The sequence below is a fragment of the Orcinus orca genome, chromosome X, assembly GCF_937001465.1.
Source record: "Orcinus orca chromosome X, mOrcOrc1.1, whole genome shotgun sequence".
NCBI classification, from domain to species: domain Eukaryota; kingdom Metazoa; phylum Chordata; class Mammalia; order Artiodactyla; family Delphinidae; genus Orcinus; species Orcinus orca.
In genome coordinates, this window is record NC_064580.1 from 47,986,659 (window position 1) to 48,003,639 (window position 16,981).

Consider the following 16,981-nt stretch of genomic DNA (forward strand, 5'->3'; position numbering starts at 1 on the left):
AATGGATTAAAGACCTAAATGTAAGGCCAGACACTATCAAACTCTTAGAGGAAAACATGGGCAGAACACTCTATGACATAAATCACAGCAAGATCCTTTTTGACCCACCTCCTAGAGAAATGGAAATAAAAACAAAGTAAACAAATGGGACCTAATGAAACTTAAAAGCTTTTGCACAGCAAAGGAAACCATAAACAAGACCAAAAGACAACCCTCAGAATGCAAGAAAATATTTGCAAATGAAGCAACTGAAAACGGATTAATCTCAAAAACATACAAGCAACTCATGCAGCTCAATATCAAAAAAACAAACCACCCAATCCAAAAATGGGCAGAAGACCTAAATAGACATTTCTCCAAAGAAGATATACAGATTGCCAGCAAACACATGAAAGAATGCTCAACATCATTAATCATTAGAGCAATGCAAATCAAAAGTACAATGAGATATAATCTCACACCGGTCAGAATGGCCATCATCAAAAATTCTACAAACAATAAATGCTGGAGAGGGTGTGGAGAAAAGGGAACCCTCTTGCACTTTGGTGGGAATGTGAATTGATACAGCCACTATGGAAAACAGTGTGGAGGTTCCTTAAAATACTACAAATAGAACTACCATATGACCCAGCAATCCCACTACTGGGCATATACCCTGAGAAAACTGTAATTCAAAAAGAGTCATGTACCAAAATGTTTATTGCAGCTCTATTTACAATAGCCAGGACATGGAAGCAACCTAAGTGTCCATCAACAGATGAATGGATAAAGAAGATGTGGCACATATGTACAATGGAATATTACTCAGCCATAAAAAGGAACGAAACTGAGTTATTTATAGTGAGGTGGATGGACCTAGAGACTGTTATACAGAGTGAAGTAAGTAAGAAAGAGACAAACAAATACCGTGTGCTAATACATATATATGGAATCTAAAAAAAAAAAAAAAGAAGAAAGAAAAGAATGATCAGAAGAGCCTAGGGGGAAGACAGGAATAAAGATTCCGACCTACTAGAGAATGTACTTGAGGATACGGGGAGGAGGAAGGGTAAGCTGGGACAAAGTGAGACAGTGGCATGGACATATATACACTACCAATTGTAAAATAGATAGCTAGTGGGAAGTAGCCGCATAGCAGAGGGAGATCAGCTCGGTGCTTTGTGACCACCTAGAAGGGTGGGATAGGGATGGTGGGAGGGAGGGAGATGCAAGAGGGAAGAGATATGGGGACATATGTATATGTATAACTGATTCACTTTTTTTATAAAGCAGAAACTAACACACCATTGTAAAGCAATTATAATCCAATAAAGATGTTGAAAAAGAAAAAAAACACAAGCTGTGGTACATCCATAGCATGGAATATTACTCAGCAACTAAAAGGAATAAGCTATTATAACACAAAATAACTTAAATAATCCCAAAGACAATGTTATGAGTCAAAAAACCAATCTCAAAAGGCATGTTTTTACCATGAGATCCCATGGTTGACTAGACAGAAGCAGTGTGGTGTAAGTGCCTGACAATTAGCTTTTTTGATTCTAATAAGAAAGTGCCTGACATTAAGCTTTTGATTGCTGAGGTATACATTTCAAAGAAATCCATCTCAAATAAACCCATTGCCAGCTATACAACTGTATAAAGAGCCAGGCCACCCCACCCATGAAGTTTCCCTTTTAGAAAGCCCTGGTTGACCTAGCTAACTGATCATTTGAGTGACCCTGCTTTTCCCTCCCTGTGCTTTAATTCCCACTCTCACTCTCAATAAACAGTGAACTTGTGAAACACTAGGTACCCCACCCTCAACCAGAATAAAGTAAGAACCCCAGATCTGCTAGTGTGTGCTGTTGCTCTCTAGTATGTACTCCTGTTTCCCACCTCCTGACCAAACCTCTTGCTATGTGGCCCACACGATGTGTACTCCCCAGGACCTGTGAATAATAAACCTTGTTTTTTCAAACTTCCCCAGCCTTTTCCAGCTTCTATGGGTTGCCTGCATTCCTTGGTTTGTGGCCCTTCTCCTCCATCTTCAAAGCCAGCAGTGCTGCATCTCTCTGACACTGCTTCCTTCCTCATATCTTTTCTTCTGCCTCTCTCTTCTACTTTAGAGGACCCTTGTGATTACACTGGGCCCACTCAGATAATCCAGGATATCTACCCATCTTAAAATGTTGATTAGCATCTTAAATTCCATCTACAACCTCAATTACCCTTTGCCATATAATTGAACACAGTCACAGGTTGCAGGGATTTGCACATGGATGTCTTTGGGGGGGGGGACCATTTTTCTGCCTATCACAAATTCTGTTGTGATCTCACATATACCCTTACAGTTCACCCTCAACCCCACCTTGACTATGCACAAGTAACCAAGTAAGTCTGACCTGATTAACAACTTCTTTATTAAGTTGAGACTGATCCTCTCTTTTTACAAATTCAAAGATGTACAGTTTTTCTAATAGTCTCGTAATAAATGAAGATCTCTTACATCAGATAGCACATAACTTTACTTTTAAGATTATCTTTGTTAAGCAATAAAATCCTCAACAAACTCCAAATGATAGACCAGCAGTTCCCATTGACTACCAACATTTCAAAAACTTATTTTGGGGATTTAAACTGGGTTTCCAGGTATTTGTTTTCCAAATGAAAACATAACACTCATCTGCTCTCCAAAATCTATCACCTATCCTCATCATTATTTCATAAAAGAACATTCAGCACCAACAAAGTGGAAAAGAACCTCAGAATAATGTATACTTCTTTAAATCACCTTAGCTTAATAAAAAATAAGTTAATTGTTATTTTTCTAATTTTGCTGATCTTTGACCAGTTTTTTTTAATCACTTTTAAGATTGATTTACCTGTTACAACTGTGCCACTGTCCACATGTGTCAAGGACTGGGGACGGCTTCGAAGTTTGCTTTTAAAAGATCTTGGTCTACGTGGTGATGCAGGTGGTAGAGGAATCTCTGATGATTGGACTTTGCCATCTTTAATTGCCCGAAGGCGTTCATAGAGCTCCTGTAACTCCTTATTCTGCTGGGTTTGAAGATTTACCACCTCCTGAATGTGTCTGAAGGAAAATCATGCAGAAAGCATTTTAATGGCACAGGCACCATACAAATGAGCCAAGGAACTCTACCAGTACAAGTAAAGTTTAACAAGGAATTTAGATTAAGAATGTGGAAATACAGAATATTTTCACAATTTTAAGATTTTCAATGCCTTCCTAAGTGTGACATTAAACTAATCAGACATAAACAAAAAGCTCAATAAATTGACAAAAACGAATTTCTAAAACTTCAATACAGTAAAAAATAATTTAAAAAATTAAAGTCTCGGGCTTCCCTGGTGGCGCAGTGGTTGAGAGTTCGCCTGCCGATGCAGGGGACACGGGTTCGTGCCCCAGTCTAGGAAGATCCCACATGCTGCGGAGCAGCTGGGCCCGTGAGCCATGGCCACTGAGCCTGCGCGTCCGGAGCCTGTACTCCGCAACGGAAGAGGCCACAACAGTGAGAGGCCCGCATACCGCAAAAAAAAAATAATAATAAAAAATTAAAGTCTCATAGTACTGATAATATTAACCTTTTCTTTATTATATGTTGCAAGTATAAACAGGAAAAAAATTTGTAACATATAGTAAAAGGTTAATATTCCGAATATATAAATAGCTCCTAAAAATCAATAAGAAAAAAAGAAACAACTTTATAGAAAAAGGGGGAAAGAATATGAAAAGGTGACTCCAAAGAAGAGGAAATACAAGTAGCCAATAAATATGAGATGATGCACATCCTTAGTATTAATTAGAACACAAAATTTTTAACATCTTAATTGCAGTATAATTGTTTTACAATGGTGTGTTAGTTTCTTCTGTATAACAAAGTGAATCAGCTATACATATACATGCATCCCCATATCTCCTCCCTCTTCTGTCTCCCTCCCACCCTCCCTATCCCACCCCTCTAGGTGGTCACCAAGCTGATCTCCCTGTGCTATGTGGCTACTTCCCACTAGCTATCTATTTTACATTTGGTAGTGTATATATGTCCATGCCACTCTCTCACTTCGTCCCAGCTTACCCTTCCCCCTCCCCGTGTCCTCAAGTCCATTCTCTACGTCTGCGTCTTTATTCCTATCCTGCCCCTAGGTTCTTCAGAACCATTTTTTTTTCTTTTAGATTCCATATATATGTGTTAGTATACATAGAACACAGATTTTTAAAACTATTTTTTATTCATCTGATTGGAATAAAATGAAAAGAATCAATAATATCCAGTCTAATCTTGTTAAGGTGTGGGAAAACAGGCACTTTCATATATTTCTGTTTGGTGTGTAAAATGGTATATCTACACTGGATGACAATTTTAAATGTACAAACCTTTTAACCCAGCAATTCCACTTTTAGGTATCTATCCTACAAAAATACTAACATAAGTATGTAAAAATATAAGGATGTTGCCTTCAACACTTTTTACATAAGCAAAATATGGGATAAAACTGAAATGCCCATTAAGGAGAGATTAAATAAACTTTAAATGGCTATATGCTATTCCAATGTATGGAATAAAGATTATTTGTGCAAACATGAATATGAAGAGGAGACAATGTTAAGTCAAAAAATTGTAGAGTAACATATATTATGATCCCACTTTTATAAAACTCAAAAACTATATATTTGTAAATGCAAGAAAAATGACAGGCAAGATATATACCAAATAGTTCATAGTGGTTGCCTCTGAGGAGATTAGGGCATGAGAAATAGGAGACTGGTTTATGTGCATTTTTACAGTTGTGATATTACGTTTTATAATAAAAAAGATATATTTGGTCTTTGTCCCTGTTCTTGGCACACAGCTCCTAAAACCCTTGTAACTTCCTAAGTGATAAGAGCAATGGGAGAATCTTTTGTTATAATATTTGGTCTTTTGTCCTCAAATAGCTCCAGTTCCTGAAATAGTTCCAGGGTGATAAAGGGAAAAGGAGTGTCTCATTATTCAAAACAAGCCCCTCTGATCACGAAGTGACTTTTGGATAGCCCCTAAGGATGGGTACCTCTAAGGAGGGGAATAAGGATGGAAGTTGAATTAATCACCAATGGCCAACGATTTAATCAATCATGCCTATGTAATGAAGCTTCCATAAAAATCCGTGAACTACAGGGGTTCTAAGAGCTTCTAGGTCGGTGAAGACATGAGGTGCTGGGAGAGTGGCACTTCTGGGGGGCCATGAAGTTCCATGCCCCTTCCTCTATACCTTGCCATCTGGCTGTTCTTGAGTTGTATCCTTTTATAATAAACCAATAATCTAGTAAGGAAACTGTTTTCCTGAGCTCTGTAAGCCACTCTAGCAAGGTAATCAAACCTGGGGAGGGGTTTGTGGGAACCTCTGATTTATAACAAGTTGTTAAGAACCATAGGTAACACTACCTGGACTCATGATGGGCATCTGAAAGGAGGCAGTCTTGTGGGACTGAGCCCTTAGCCTGTGGGATCTGATGCTACCTTTGTAGTTTTCAACCATAAATTTTTTCCATCATTAAAATGTCACCAATCCAAAATTAGTTACCAATCAAATACTTAGCTCTATAAAACCCAAGGCAATCAAATTTGTGACAAAAGAGAAGCAGTCCTTACTTTTCTCGTAATCTTTGAAGCTCCACCTTTAAGTCCTCATCCTCTACTTCTGACTCATCATCACTGCTCATTGGGGAAGACGGTGAATAGAAGAGTGAGCTCTGTGTTTGAACATAGGCTTTTTCTTCACGGAGTGGTAAGCACTTTACTCTCTCTGGACCACTCTTTGCCACTGATTTCCCTCTGCCACCAAGAGTGGCTGAAAATTCACTATTAGAGGTAGGCTGCATCCCAGCAGTAAGTATCTCTCTCTCTTTAAACAACAGTTCAGATCCAGACTGCATGCTACTTCCTGTGGCTGAATTTTCTTCCAATGCCTTTTCTGGAGTCATCAAAGATACAACAGTCTCACAAGCCATACTGAAAGATGAGAAGTTGTCAGCTTGTTTGGGAATTCTTTTATCTTCTTTTAAGGTTTCCTGAAGAGCTTGTAACTTCTGAGAAGAAAGTGAAGGTTGCAGATTGTGTGTGGCAGGTTCCATTTCTACCAATTGAGACTTTGCTGTTTTAGTAAAGGCTAAAGCTTCTTCACTAGGCTGGCTTGTCATTTTATTGAATGCTGGTATGTGTTCTATTCCAGAAGATGTCACTTTCACTGACTGCTGCTGAGGAACTGTAATCACCTGAAATACAAAAAGGCAAAGGTGGCTGGCTCTGCCTAACCAAAGAGTAAACCCACAAAGAAATTCAATATCAATATATAGCACAGACAATTGGATGGTCTTCTGTAATGTACAAACACTGATAATAACAAAACTAAAAAATCCCATCTATACTTGCAATATTAAAAGCTTTGCAATTGGGCCCTTTGCAAAGAGAATTGGCTTCATATTGCTCAAATAAAATTCTGCAATTAAAAAACATTCCATATGTACACCTAAAACTAACACAATATTGTAAATCATCTATACTTCAATTAAAAAATAAAATGAGGGCTTCCCTGGTGGCGCAGTGGTTGAGAGTCCACCTGCCGATGCAGGGGACGTGGGTACATGCCCCGGTCCAGGAAGATCCCACATGCCGCGGAGCGGCTGGGCCCGTGAGCCATGGCCGCTGAGCCTGCGCATCTGGAGCCTGTGCTCCACAACGGGAAAGGCCACAACAGTGAGAGGCCCGCATACCGCAAAAAAAAAAAAAAAAAAGAAAAAAAGAAAAAAATTCAATTGCCAAGATTCTAAAGGACATGAAATTAGATTTATAAAAAAGATGACCCAACCACCCACCAAAAAATGATGACCCATTTCTGTGCTCCAGTCCAGCTACTAAAATCCTCATTTCTTTAGATTCGCCTTTAGTGGATGGCTACAGAAGGTGACAGGATGTATATAAGGGGAGAAATTAAATATGATAATGATCTACATTTAAAATAATTACCATCTACAGACCTAGATCTTCAATGCTGTTACCTTTTATAATGCCTTTGTAGATGATTTAACCAAAGACACAAACCTGGAACCGACCCCGCTGAAATGATCCACTCATTGCTTTACATCTACTGAAAGCCCTAGCATCAGCTGTGGACTCTCCTGTCAGAGGAATGGGGTCAGGAGCAACTGGTGATCTCGTATCTTCTGTATCCACTGCAAGTTTTGCCAAATTGTAAGCAGAAAGGAGAAAATTGCTTGTTAAGACAACATTTGTTTACATTACCAAAAATGAAGAAAAGTAGAAAAAGCTTAACTCCTGCTAGACAATTAAAAAAGTGTTAATGTAATAAGCAACATTGTAGAAGTCCCTAATTCTGAATCAGACATTGCAAGATTTATCCCGAGACTTAGTATCTATATGAAATGAATACTTTAAAATCAAATTAGTTACAAAAGGAAAAATAAAATGGCAATGACATTAATGGGACGTGTCACATACATGGGCTACATGGAAAAAGTGGCAAGATTTGTGTATGAACAACAACAAAAAGAAACAGAAGTAAATGAAAAATGATGTTACCTAGTCTATGTCCCTGACTGTAAGCACACTACCTTGACGGACTTTTGATCTCTTGAAAAAGCTGGTTGACTGCCGTAGCCTGTATGCCCAGCTTTTTAATTTGCGAGTCCAGGATTTCTTGCTAATAGGATTTTTGAGACTAGGACAAGTAAAGCTTAGGCCAAAATATCCACCTCCTGTCTGCAGATGAATGGCTCCACCGCTTGACACAGCAGCAGGATAGGCCTCTGGATCCCCTGGAAGTGAAGCATCTGGGGACATCTCCTAATGGAGACAAAAAGAGGAAAACCAAAATGGTAGTAATTTAGGTGAGGTGGAGCAACTGTTTCTACCATTGGAGTTTCTTGTATGGACTAATCAGTAATCAAAAATAGAATGCTATATCCTAAAGGAACTTCTCTAGGCAGAAAACACAAGAGAAGGAAAAGACCTACAATAACAAACCCAAAACAATTAAGAAAATGGGAATAGGAACATACATATCGATAATTACCTAAATGTAAATGGATTAAATGCTCCAACCAAAAGACATAGACTGGATGAATGGATACAAAAACAAGACCCATATATATGCTGCCTACAAGAGACCCACTTCAGACCTGGGAGATATACAGACTGAAAGTGAGCGGAGAGAAAAAGATAGTCCATGCAAATGGAAATCTAAAGAAAGCTGGAGTAGCAATACTCATATCAGACAAAATAGACTTTAAAACAAAGACTATTACAAGAGACAAAGAAGGACACTACATAATGATCAAGGGATCAACCCAAGAAGAAGATATAACAATTGCAAATACTTATGCACCCAACATAGAAGCAGCTCAACACATGAGGCAAATACTAACAGCCATAAAAGGGGAAATCGACAGTAACACAATCATAGTAGGGGACTTTAACACCCCACTTTCACCAATGGACAGATCATCCAAAATGAAAATCAACAAGGAAACACAAGCTTTAAATGATACATTAAATGACATGGACTTAATTGAAATTTATAGGACACTCCATCCAAAAACAACAGAATACATTTTCTTCTCATGTGCTCATGGAACATTCTCCAGGATAGATCATATCTTGGGTCACAAATCAAGCCTTGGTAAATTTAAGAAAATTGAAATCATATCAAGTATCTTTTCTGACCACAACGCTATGAGACTAGATATCAATTATGGGAAAAAATCTATAAAAAATACAAACGCATGGAGGCTAAACAATACACTACTAAATAACCAAGAGACCACTGAAGAAATCAAACAGGAAATAAAAAAATACCTAGAAACAAATGACAATGAAAACAGGACGACCCAAAACCTACAGGATGCAGCATAAACAGTTCTAAGAGGGAAGTTTATAGCTATACAAACCTACGTTAAAAAACAAGAAACATCTCAAATAAACAACCTAACCTTACACCTAAAGCAATTAGAGAAAGAAGAACAAAAAAACCCCAAGTTAGCAGAAGGAAAGAAATCATAATGCTCAAATCAGAAATAAATGAAAAAGAAATGAAGGAAACGATAGCAAAGATCAATAAAACTAAAAGCTGGTTCTTTGAGAAGATAAACAAAATAGATAAACCATTATTAGCCAGACTCATCAAGAAAAAAAGGGAGAAGACTCAAATCAATAGAATTAGAAATGAAAAGGGAGAAGTAACAACTGAAACTACAGAAATACAAAGGATCATGAGAGATTACTACAAGCAACTCTATGCCAGTAAAATGGACAACCTGGAAGAAATGGACAAATTCTTAGAAAGGCACCACCTTCCAAGACTGAACCAGGAAGAAACAGAAAATATGAACAGCCCAATCACAAGCACTGAAATTGAAACTGTGATTAAAAATCTTCCAACAAACAAAAGCCCAGGACCAGATGGCTTCACAGGCGAATTCTATCAAACATTTAGAGAAGAGATAACACCTATCCTTCTCAAACTCTTCCAAGGTATAGCAGAGGGAGGAACACTCCCAAACTCATTCTACGAGGCCACCATCACTCTGATACAAAAACCAGACAAAGATGTCACAAAAAAAGAAAACTACAGGCCAATATCACTGATGAATATAGATGCAAAAATCCTCAACAAAATACTAGCAAACAGAATCCAACAGCACATTAAAAGGATCATATACCATGATCAAGTGGGGTTTATCCCAGGAACACAAGGATTCTTCAATATACACAAAGCAATCAATGTGATACACCATATTAACAAATTGAAGGAGAAAAACCATATGATCATCTCAATAGATGCAGAGAAAGCTTTCGACAAAATTCACCACTGATTTATGATAAAAACCCGCCAGAAAGTAGGCATAGAAGGAATTTACCTCAACATAATAAAGGCCATACATGACAAACCCACAGCCAAAATCGTCCTCAATGGTAAAAAACTGAAACCATTTCCACTAAGATCAGGAACAAGACAAGGTTGCCCACTCTCACCACTATTATTCAACATAGTCTTGGAAGTTTTAGCTACAGCAATCAGAGAAGAAAAAGAAGTACAAGGAATCCAAATTGGAAAAGAACAGTAAAGCTGTCACTGTTGGCAGATGACATGATACTATACATAGAGAATCCTAAAGATGCTACCAGAACTACTAGAGCAATGAATTTGGGAAAGTAGCAGGATGCAAAATTAATGCACAGAAATCTATGGCATTCCTATACACTCATGCTGAAAAATCTGAAAGTGAAATTAAATTAAATCCCATTTACCATTGCAAGAAAAAGAATAAAATACCTAGGAATAAACCTACCTAAGGAGACAAAAGACCTGTATGCAGAAAATTATAAGACACTGATGAGAGAAATTAAAGATGATACAAATAGATGGAGAGATATACCATGTTCTTGGATTGGAAGAATCAACATTGTGAAAATGAATATACTATCCAAAGCAATCTACAGATTCAACGCAATCCCTATCAAACTCCCACTGGCATTTTTCTCAGAACTAGAACAAAAAATTTCACAATTTGTATGGAAACACAAAAGACCCCGAATAGCCAAAGCAATCTTGAGAAAAAGAAACGGAGCTGGAGGAATCAGGCTCCCTGACTTCAGACTATACTACAAAGCTACAGTAATCAAGACAGTATGGTACTGGCACAAAAACAGAAATATAGATCAATAGAACAGGATAGAAAGCCCAGAGATAATAACCCACGCACATATGGTCACCTTATTTTTGATAAAGGAGGCAGGAATGTACAGTGGAGAAAGGACAGCCTCTTCAATAAGTGGTGCTGGGAAAACTGGACAGCTACATGTAAAAGAATGAAATTAGAACACTCCCTAACCGTACACAAACATAAACTCAAAATGGATTAAAGACCTAAATGTAAGGCCAGACACTATCAAACTCTTAGAGGAAAACATAGGCAGAACACTCTATAACATAAATCATAGCAAGATCCTTTTTGACCCACCTTCTAAAGAAATGGAAATAAAAACAAAAATAAACAAATGGGACCTAATGAAACTTAAAAGCTTTTGCACAGCAAAGGAAACCATAAACAAGACGAAAAGACAACCCTCAAAATGGGAGAAAACGTTTGCAAATGAAGCAACTGAAAACGGATTAATCTCCAAAAATACAAGCAACTCATGCAGCTCAATATCAAAAAAACAAACAACCGAATCCAAAAACGGGCAGAAGACCTAAATAGACATTTCTCCAAAGAAGATATACAGATTGCCAACAAACATATGAAAGGATGCTCAACATCATTAATCATTAGAGCAATGCAAATCAAAACTACAATGCTATATCATCTCACACTGGTCAGAATGGCCATCATCAAAAAATCTACAAACAATAAATGCTGGAGAGGATGTGGAGAAAAGGGAACCCTCTTTCACTGTTGGTGGGAATGTAAATTGATACAGCCACTATGGAGAACAGTATGGAGGTTCGTTAAAAAACTACAAATAGAACTACCACACGACCCAGCAATCCCACTATTGGGCATATACCCTGAGAAAACCATAATTCAAAAAGTGTCATGTAGCACAATGTTCATTGCAGCACTATTTCAATACCGAGGACATGGAAGCAACCTAAGTGTCCATCAACAGATGAATGGATAAAGTAGATGTGGCACATATATACAATGGAATATTACTCAGCCATAAAAAGAAATGAAATTGAGATATTTGTAGTGAGGTGGATGGACGTAGAGTGTGTCATACAGAGTGAAGTAAGTCAGAAAGAGAAAACCAAATACCGTATGCTAACACATATATATGGAATCTAAAAAAAAAAAAAAAGGTGATGAGGAACCTGGGGCAAGACTGGAATAAACACACAGACCTACTAGAGAATGGACTTGAGTACACGGGGAGGGGGAAGGGTAAGCTGGGACAAAGTGAGAGAGTGGTAGTGCGTATATGGACATATATACACTACCAAGTGTAAAATAGATAGCTAGTGGGAAGCAGTCGCGTAGCACAGGGAGATCAGCTCGGTGCTTTGTGACCATCTAGAAGGGTGGGATACGGAGGGTGGGAGGGAGGAAGACGCAGGAGGGAAGAGATATGGGGATATATGTATATGTATAACTGATTCACTTTGTTATAAAGCAGAAACTAACACACCATTGTAAAGCAATTATACTCCAATAAAAATGTAAAAAAAATAGAATGCTATGTATACTTCTATTAATAGTATCATATCAGACTAAACCTGAAGTATTAAACTTATAGGAATTAAGCCTTCCCCTTTCTTTAAAAATACTATTTAGACTTCAGATAAATAAAACAGCAGAATATTAAACTTCCACCCTAGAATATTTTTTATTATAGCACCTTTGAAAACTGAAAATTAAAATATGAAGGAAATAACCCTCATATGCACCAATTCACTAAAAATGGTTACTTAAACCCTATGATCTTAAAATGGAAAGTTTCATTTATGCTTATATTATCTAAGAGAGTTTAAGATGCCTGACATGCATGATAAACAGAAAAACAAGATGTCTAGGCATTTACATTTACAGAAATATATTACCAAATCAAGTTTCTTACATTACATAAGCACACAGAAATTTACAATGGACCTCAAAATTATTTCAAATTCAAGCTCTAAAAACTGTTAGCATCAGGCCACAGCTGGCTATAAAATCATTCTTCCCTCTTCTTGTCCTCCCATCCCTCCCCTCAAAAATCAGAATTAACTGCTGCTGTATTCTGAGTATTCTAAAAATAAATTTCTTATAATAACTAATATAAGAAATTAATATACAGAGCCAGAAATACTTTGGGAAACATGAGCATGGCCCCTACTAATTTAGAAAATTAAAAGAGTAAAAGTTCAAAGAAAGGGATTCAGCATTTGTCTGAAGGAAGACAGCCTAAGCAGCACTAAGTAAACTGCAGTTTGGGGTAAGCATTATTAACACTTAATTCAGCAGTTATTAAAAGTAAAATTCTGAACAGTTTTTATTTTCCAAAGTCCCATTTTGGACAAGTAATACTACTTTCATAAAGAGGAAAAAACTCTCAATAATATTATGATTTAGAAAGTGTTGCATTGGTCCCACTGAAATTACAGAAAAGATTTTTATTAAGTAATAACTGGATCAAGATGATAAATTAAATACAAGTTCTAGCCTCCCTTACCAACCCAAATACACAGGTACAACAGGAAAAACAGATGTAGACACATGCATATAAGATTTTTTTAATTAATTAATTAATTTTTTAGCTGCGTTGGATCTTCATTGCTGTGTGCGGGCTTTCTCTAGTTGCAGCGAGTGGGGGCTATGCTTCATTGTGGTGCGTGGGCTTCTTATTGTGGTGGCTTCTCTTATTGCAGAGCACGGGCTCTAGGCACATGGGCTTCAGTAGTTGTGGCCCACAAAGTCTAGAACACAGGTTCAGTAGTTGTGGCGCACGGGCTTCGTTGCTCCGTGGCATGTGGGATCTTCCCGGACCAGGGCTGAAACCCGTGTCCCCTGCATTGGCAGGCGGATTCTTAACCACTGGGCCACCAGAGAAGCCCTGCATATAAGATTAAAGGAGGAAAAAGCAGCCTCCTTCAATGCATAATGATATATGCAGGAACTGTTTCAAAATGCAGCAAATTGAGGTGGTAGATATGGGCAGCAGGAGAGAGTGCCCTGGCCAACCAAAAGGATGGGTGGTTGGACAGAATGTTTACAAAGCTATAACAATCTATCTGTCTCCTATCTGTCACTTCAGCATCATATTATAACACTCTCCTACTTACTGGCCTTCTTTTGTTTCCTGGAACAGGTATCCACCTATGAATGTCACCATCACATACAAATCCTTCCCTGACCACCCTATATAAAGTAATTCCTTAGTCTTTCTATCATAACCCTTTATTTATTTGTTTAGGATCTATCTTCCCCGACTAGAATGTGAGCTCCACAAAAACAGAGATCTTGACTTATTCACTGCTCAGCAGATATTCACTGAACGGATGAGTGAACTGGTTGGGGCACCTTCCCACCTCATCTCCACAATAAATAAAAGACAGCAGAGGAATCTGCTCCCAAATAAGAGTGGTAAGGAGGAAAATGTTTATTGCCAAGAAAAAGGTCAGTAATGTAGGGAAGAGACAAGATCCAGGAGTAAGGGGAAGCCTTGCTACCTTTGAAGACTAGCTATTGGACCTCCCTCTGGGCAGCATTAAAGACAAGTTGCAATACCCAGTGCCAGGAAGCATGTCCCATGCTTTTCCCACAATTACTGGAGTAAGGCTATAGTAATTATATATAACATTTACAAAGAGACAAACAGGGAATCTTATGGGGGAAAAAGAAAAACTGAGTACACAACGAAGAATCACCAACACTTTTGGGAAACCAGCACTTTAAGAAAACACTAAACTCAACAAACAGCATACCCAGGGAAACAGCATTAATAAGACTTTAATATGTTGAAAGAGATGTGTGAATATACTATATCCATAAGAAAAAGAATGAACTATAGTTACTAGAAATTAAAAATGCAATTCCTTGACATAAAAAAAATAGCTGAATAGGAGATTATAAACAGCTTAAAAGTTGAGACATTCTCCCAGTACAAAAAGCAAAAGGACAAAGAGATGGAAAGCATGAAATGAGGGACTTCCCTGGTGGTGCAGTGGTTAAGAATCTGCCTGCCAATGGAGGGAACACAGGTTCAATTCCTGGTCCAAGAAGATGCCACATGCCATGGAGCAACTAAGCCCGTGCGCCACAGCTACACAGCCTGCGCTCTAGAGCTTGCATGCCACGACTACTGAAGCCTGCATGCCTAAGAGCCCAGGCTCCGCAACAACAGAAGCCACCGCAATGAGAAGCCCACACACTGCGACAAAGAATAGCCCCCACTCGCAGCAACTAGAGAAAGCCCACACGCAGCAATGAAGACCACATGCAGCCAAAAATTTTTTTAAAAAGCATGAAATGAAAAGTTAATAGATAAGAAAAACAGGAAATGAAGAAATAAAACTGTCTCTATTCACAGATGATAAGATCTTATATACTGATATTATATAGAAAATCTACCAAAAGCTATCACAGCTAATAAAAAAAACTCAGCGAACTTGAAGGATACAACATCAACAATCAAAAATCAATCGTATTTCTATACACTAGCAATGAAAAATCTGAAAAGGAAATTAAGAAAACAATTTCATTTATTATAACAACAAAGAATAAAATAACAAACAGTGCTGGAACAACTGGATAGCCACATGCAAAAGAATGAAGCTGGACCTTTATCTCACACCATATACAAAAATTAACTCAAAATGATCCTACCATCTGTACTTAATTGTGAAGCAAAATAAAGATATTTCTGGACATTAAAAAAAATTGGTCACACATGCAACATATTTTAAAATATTACTCATAGAAGCATTTCAGGGGGGAAACAAAAAGGAATTCTAGGACACCAGAAACAGTGGCAGGTAATAAGTTTGATCTAGATGTAGCAATGGACACTTGAAACAAACAAAAGAATCCATTTAACCTTGACACTTGGAAGAGTCTCCTGAGCAACAAAGTTTAAATGACAGAGAATTACATTTCTTTCTTTCTTTCTTTCTTTTTTTTTTTTTTGCAGTACACGGGCCTCTCACCGTCGTGGCCTCTCCTGTTGCGGAGCACAGGCTCCGGAAGCACAGGCTCAGCGGCCGTGGCTCACGGGCCCAGCCGCTCCGCGGCATGTGGGATCCTCCCAGACCGGGGCATGAACCCGTGTCCCCTGCATCGGCAGGCGGACTCTCAACCACTGTGCCACCAGGGAAGCCCTACATTTCATTTTTTTATGGTTCTAATCATGTTACGTGATTACCAGATAACACAAATAATCATAATATAAATGCTGTTTACTGATTTTCGTTCTTCCAATCAACCTACAGACAAAGCAAAACCGATAAAGAAAAAAATGTAGATGTTATAAACTTTGCCAATGTTAAAAAGTAATTTAAGTAATAAAAATTGGGAGGTGTATGGGGAAGAAAAGTAGAGGAAAGGGAAAATATAATTTCTCTACCCTTCATAGAAGTGAGTCAAATTTTGTTGTATAAAATTACTAAATCAAAAAATCGATAAGTATATTATTTATAAGTTATTAATAGCAGTGACCACAAGAATTAAAACCAGGAACTTAATAGTGTTTGGGGAGTGGGAGTGTTAACACAACAATTCCTTTTAATTTTCTATCCTTCTGAATTTCTTTTGCATTTATGCATTAATTGCATAATTTTAAATTACTAGTTTACCAAAAAATAAGTACTTAAATTATATTTGCTCAATGGAATATTATGCTGTTGTTTAAAAAAGTTAGGTGAGGAGACTTCCCTGGTGGTCCAGTGGTTAAGAATCCGCCTTCCAACGTAGGGGATGCAGGTTCAATCCCTGGTTGGGGAACTAAGATCCCACACGCCACGGGGCAACTAAGCCCGTGCGCCGCAACTACCAAGCCTGTGCGCTGTAGAGCCCAAGAGCCACAACTAGAGAGAAGCCTGCACACCGCAACTAAGACCCAATGCAGCCAAATAAATAAATAAATATATTTTTTGAAAAGTTAGGTGAGGTGGAACTATGTATACTGACATGGATAGATGTCCATAAGTGGGAAAAAAATTTAGAACGCACATGTATGTAAAGAAGTATGTGTATATAAATATATAGTATGTATCTGTGTCTTTGTAAACAGATATAATACATATAAAGAAGTGCTATATAAATATTTGTATATTAGTGAAAACCATGTCTGGGAAGATTTATCAACAGCTGTGTCTATAGGTTTAGAAGTGGGGTGGATTTTACTTTATATACATGCATATATTATTTATATAATAATAACAATAATAAAGAGATACAGTGATAAATATTTTAAAATATGTCTATGATATACTGTAAAATTAA

The 16,981-nt window shown here is 37.7% G+C and overlaps 1 protein-coding gene across 1 annotated transcript in view; it reads right to left on the bottom strand.

The window, feature by feature from the left end:
- WNK3 (WNK lysine deficient protein kinase 3) overlaps positions 1-16,981 on the bottom strand; it is a 188,307-nt gene that overhangs the window by 36,370 nt on the left and 134,956 nt on the right. Inside the window, exons 18-21 of the mRNA XM_049704669.1 lie at positions 7,757-7,847; positions 7,086-7,216; positions 5,637-6,259; positions 2,865-3,076 (exon numbers count right to left, since the gene is read on the bottom strand). Coding sequence (XP_049560626.1) covers positions 2,865-3,076; positions 5,637-6,259; positions 7,086-7,216; positions 7,757-7,847 — 1,057 coding nt within the window. The remainder of the gene's footprint in view (positions 1-2,864; positions 3,077-5,636; positions 6,260-7,085; positions 7,217-7,756; positions 7,848-16,981) is intronic.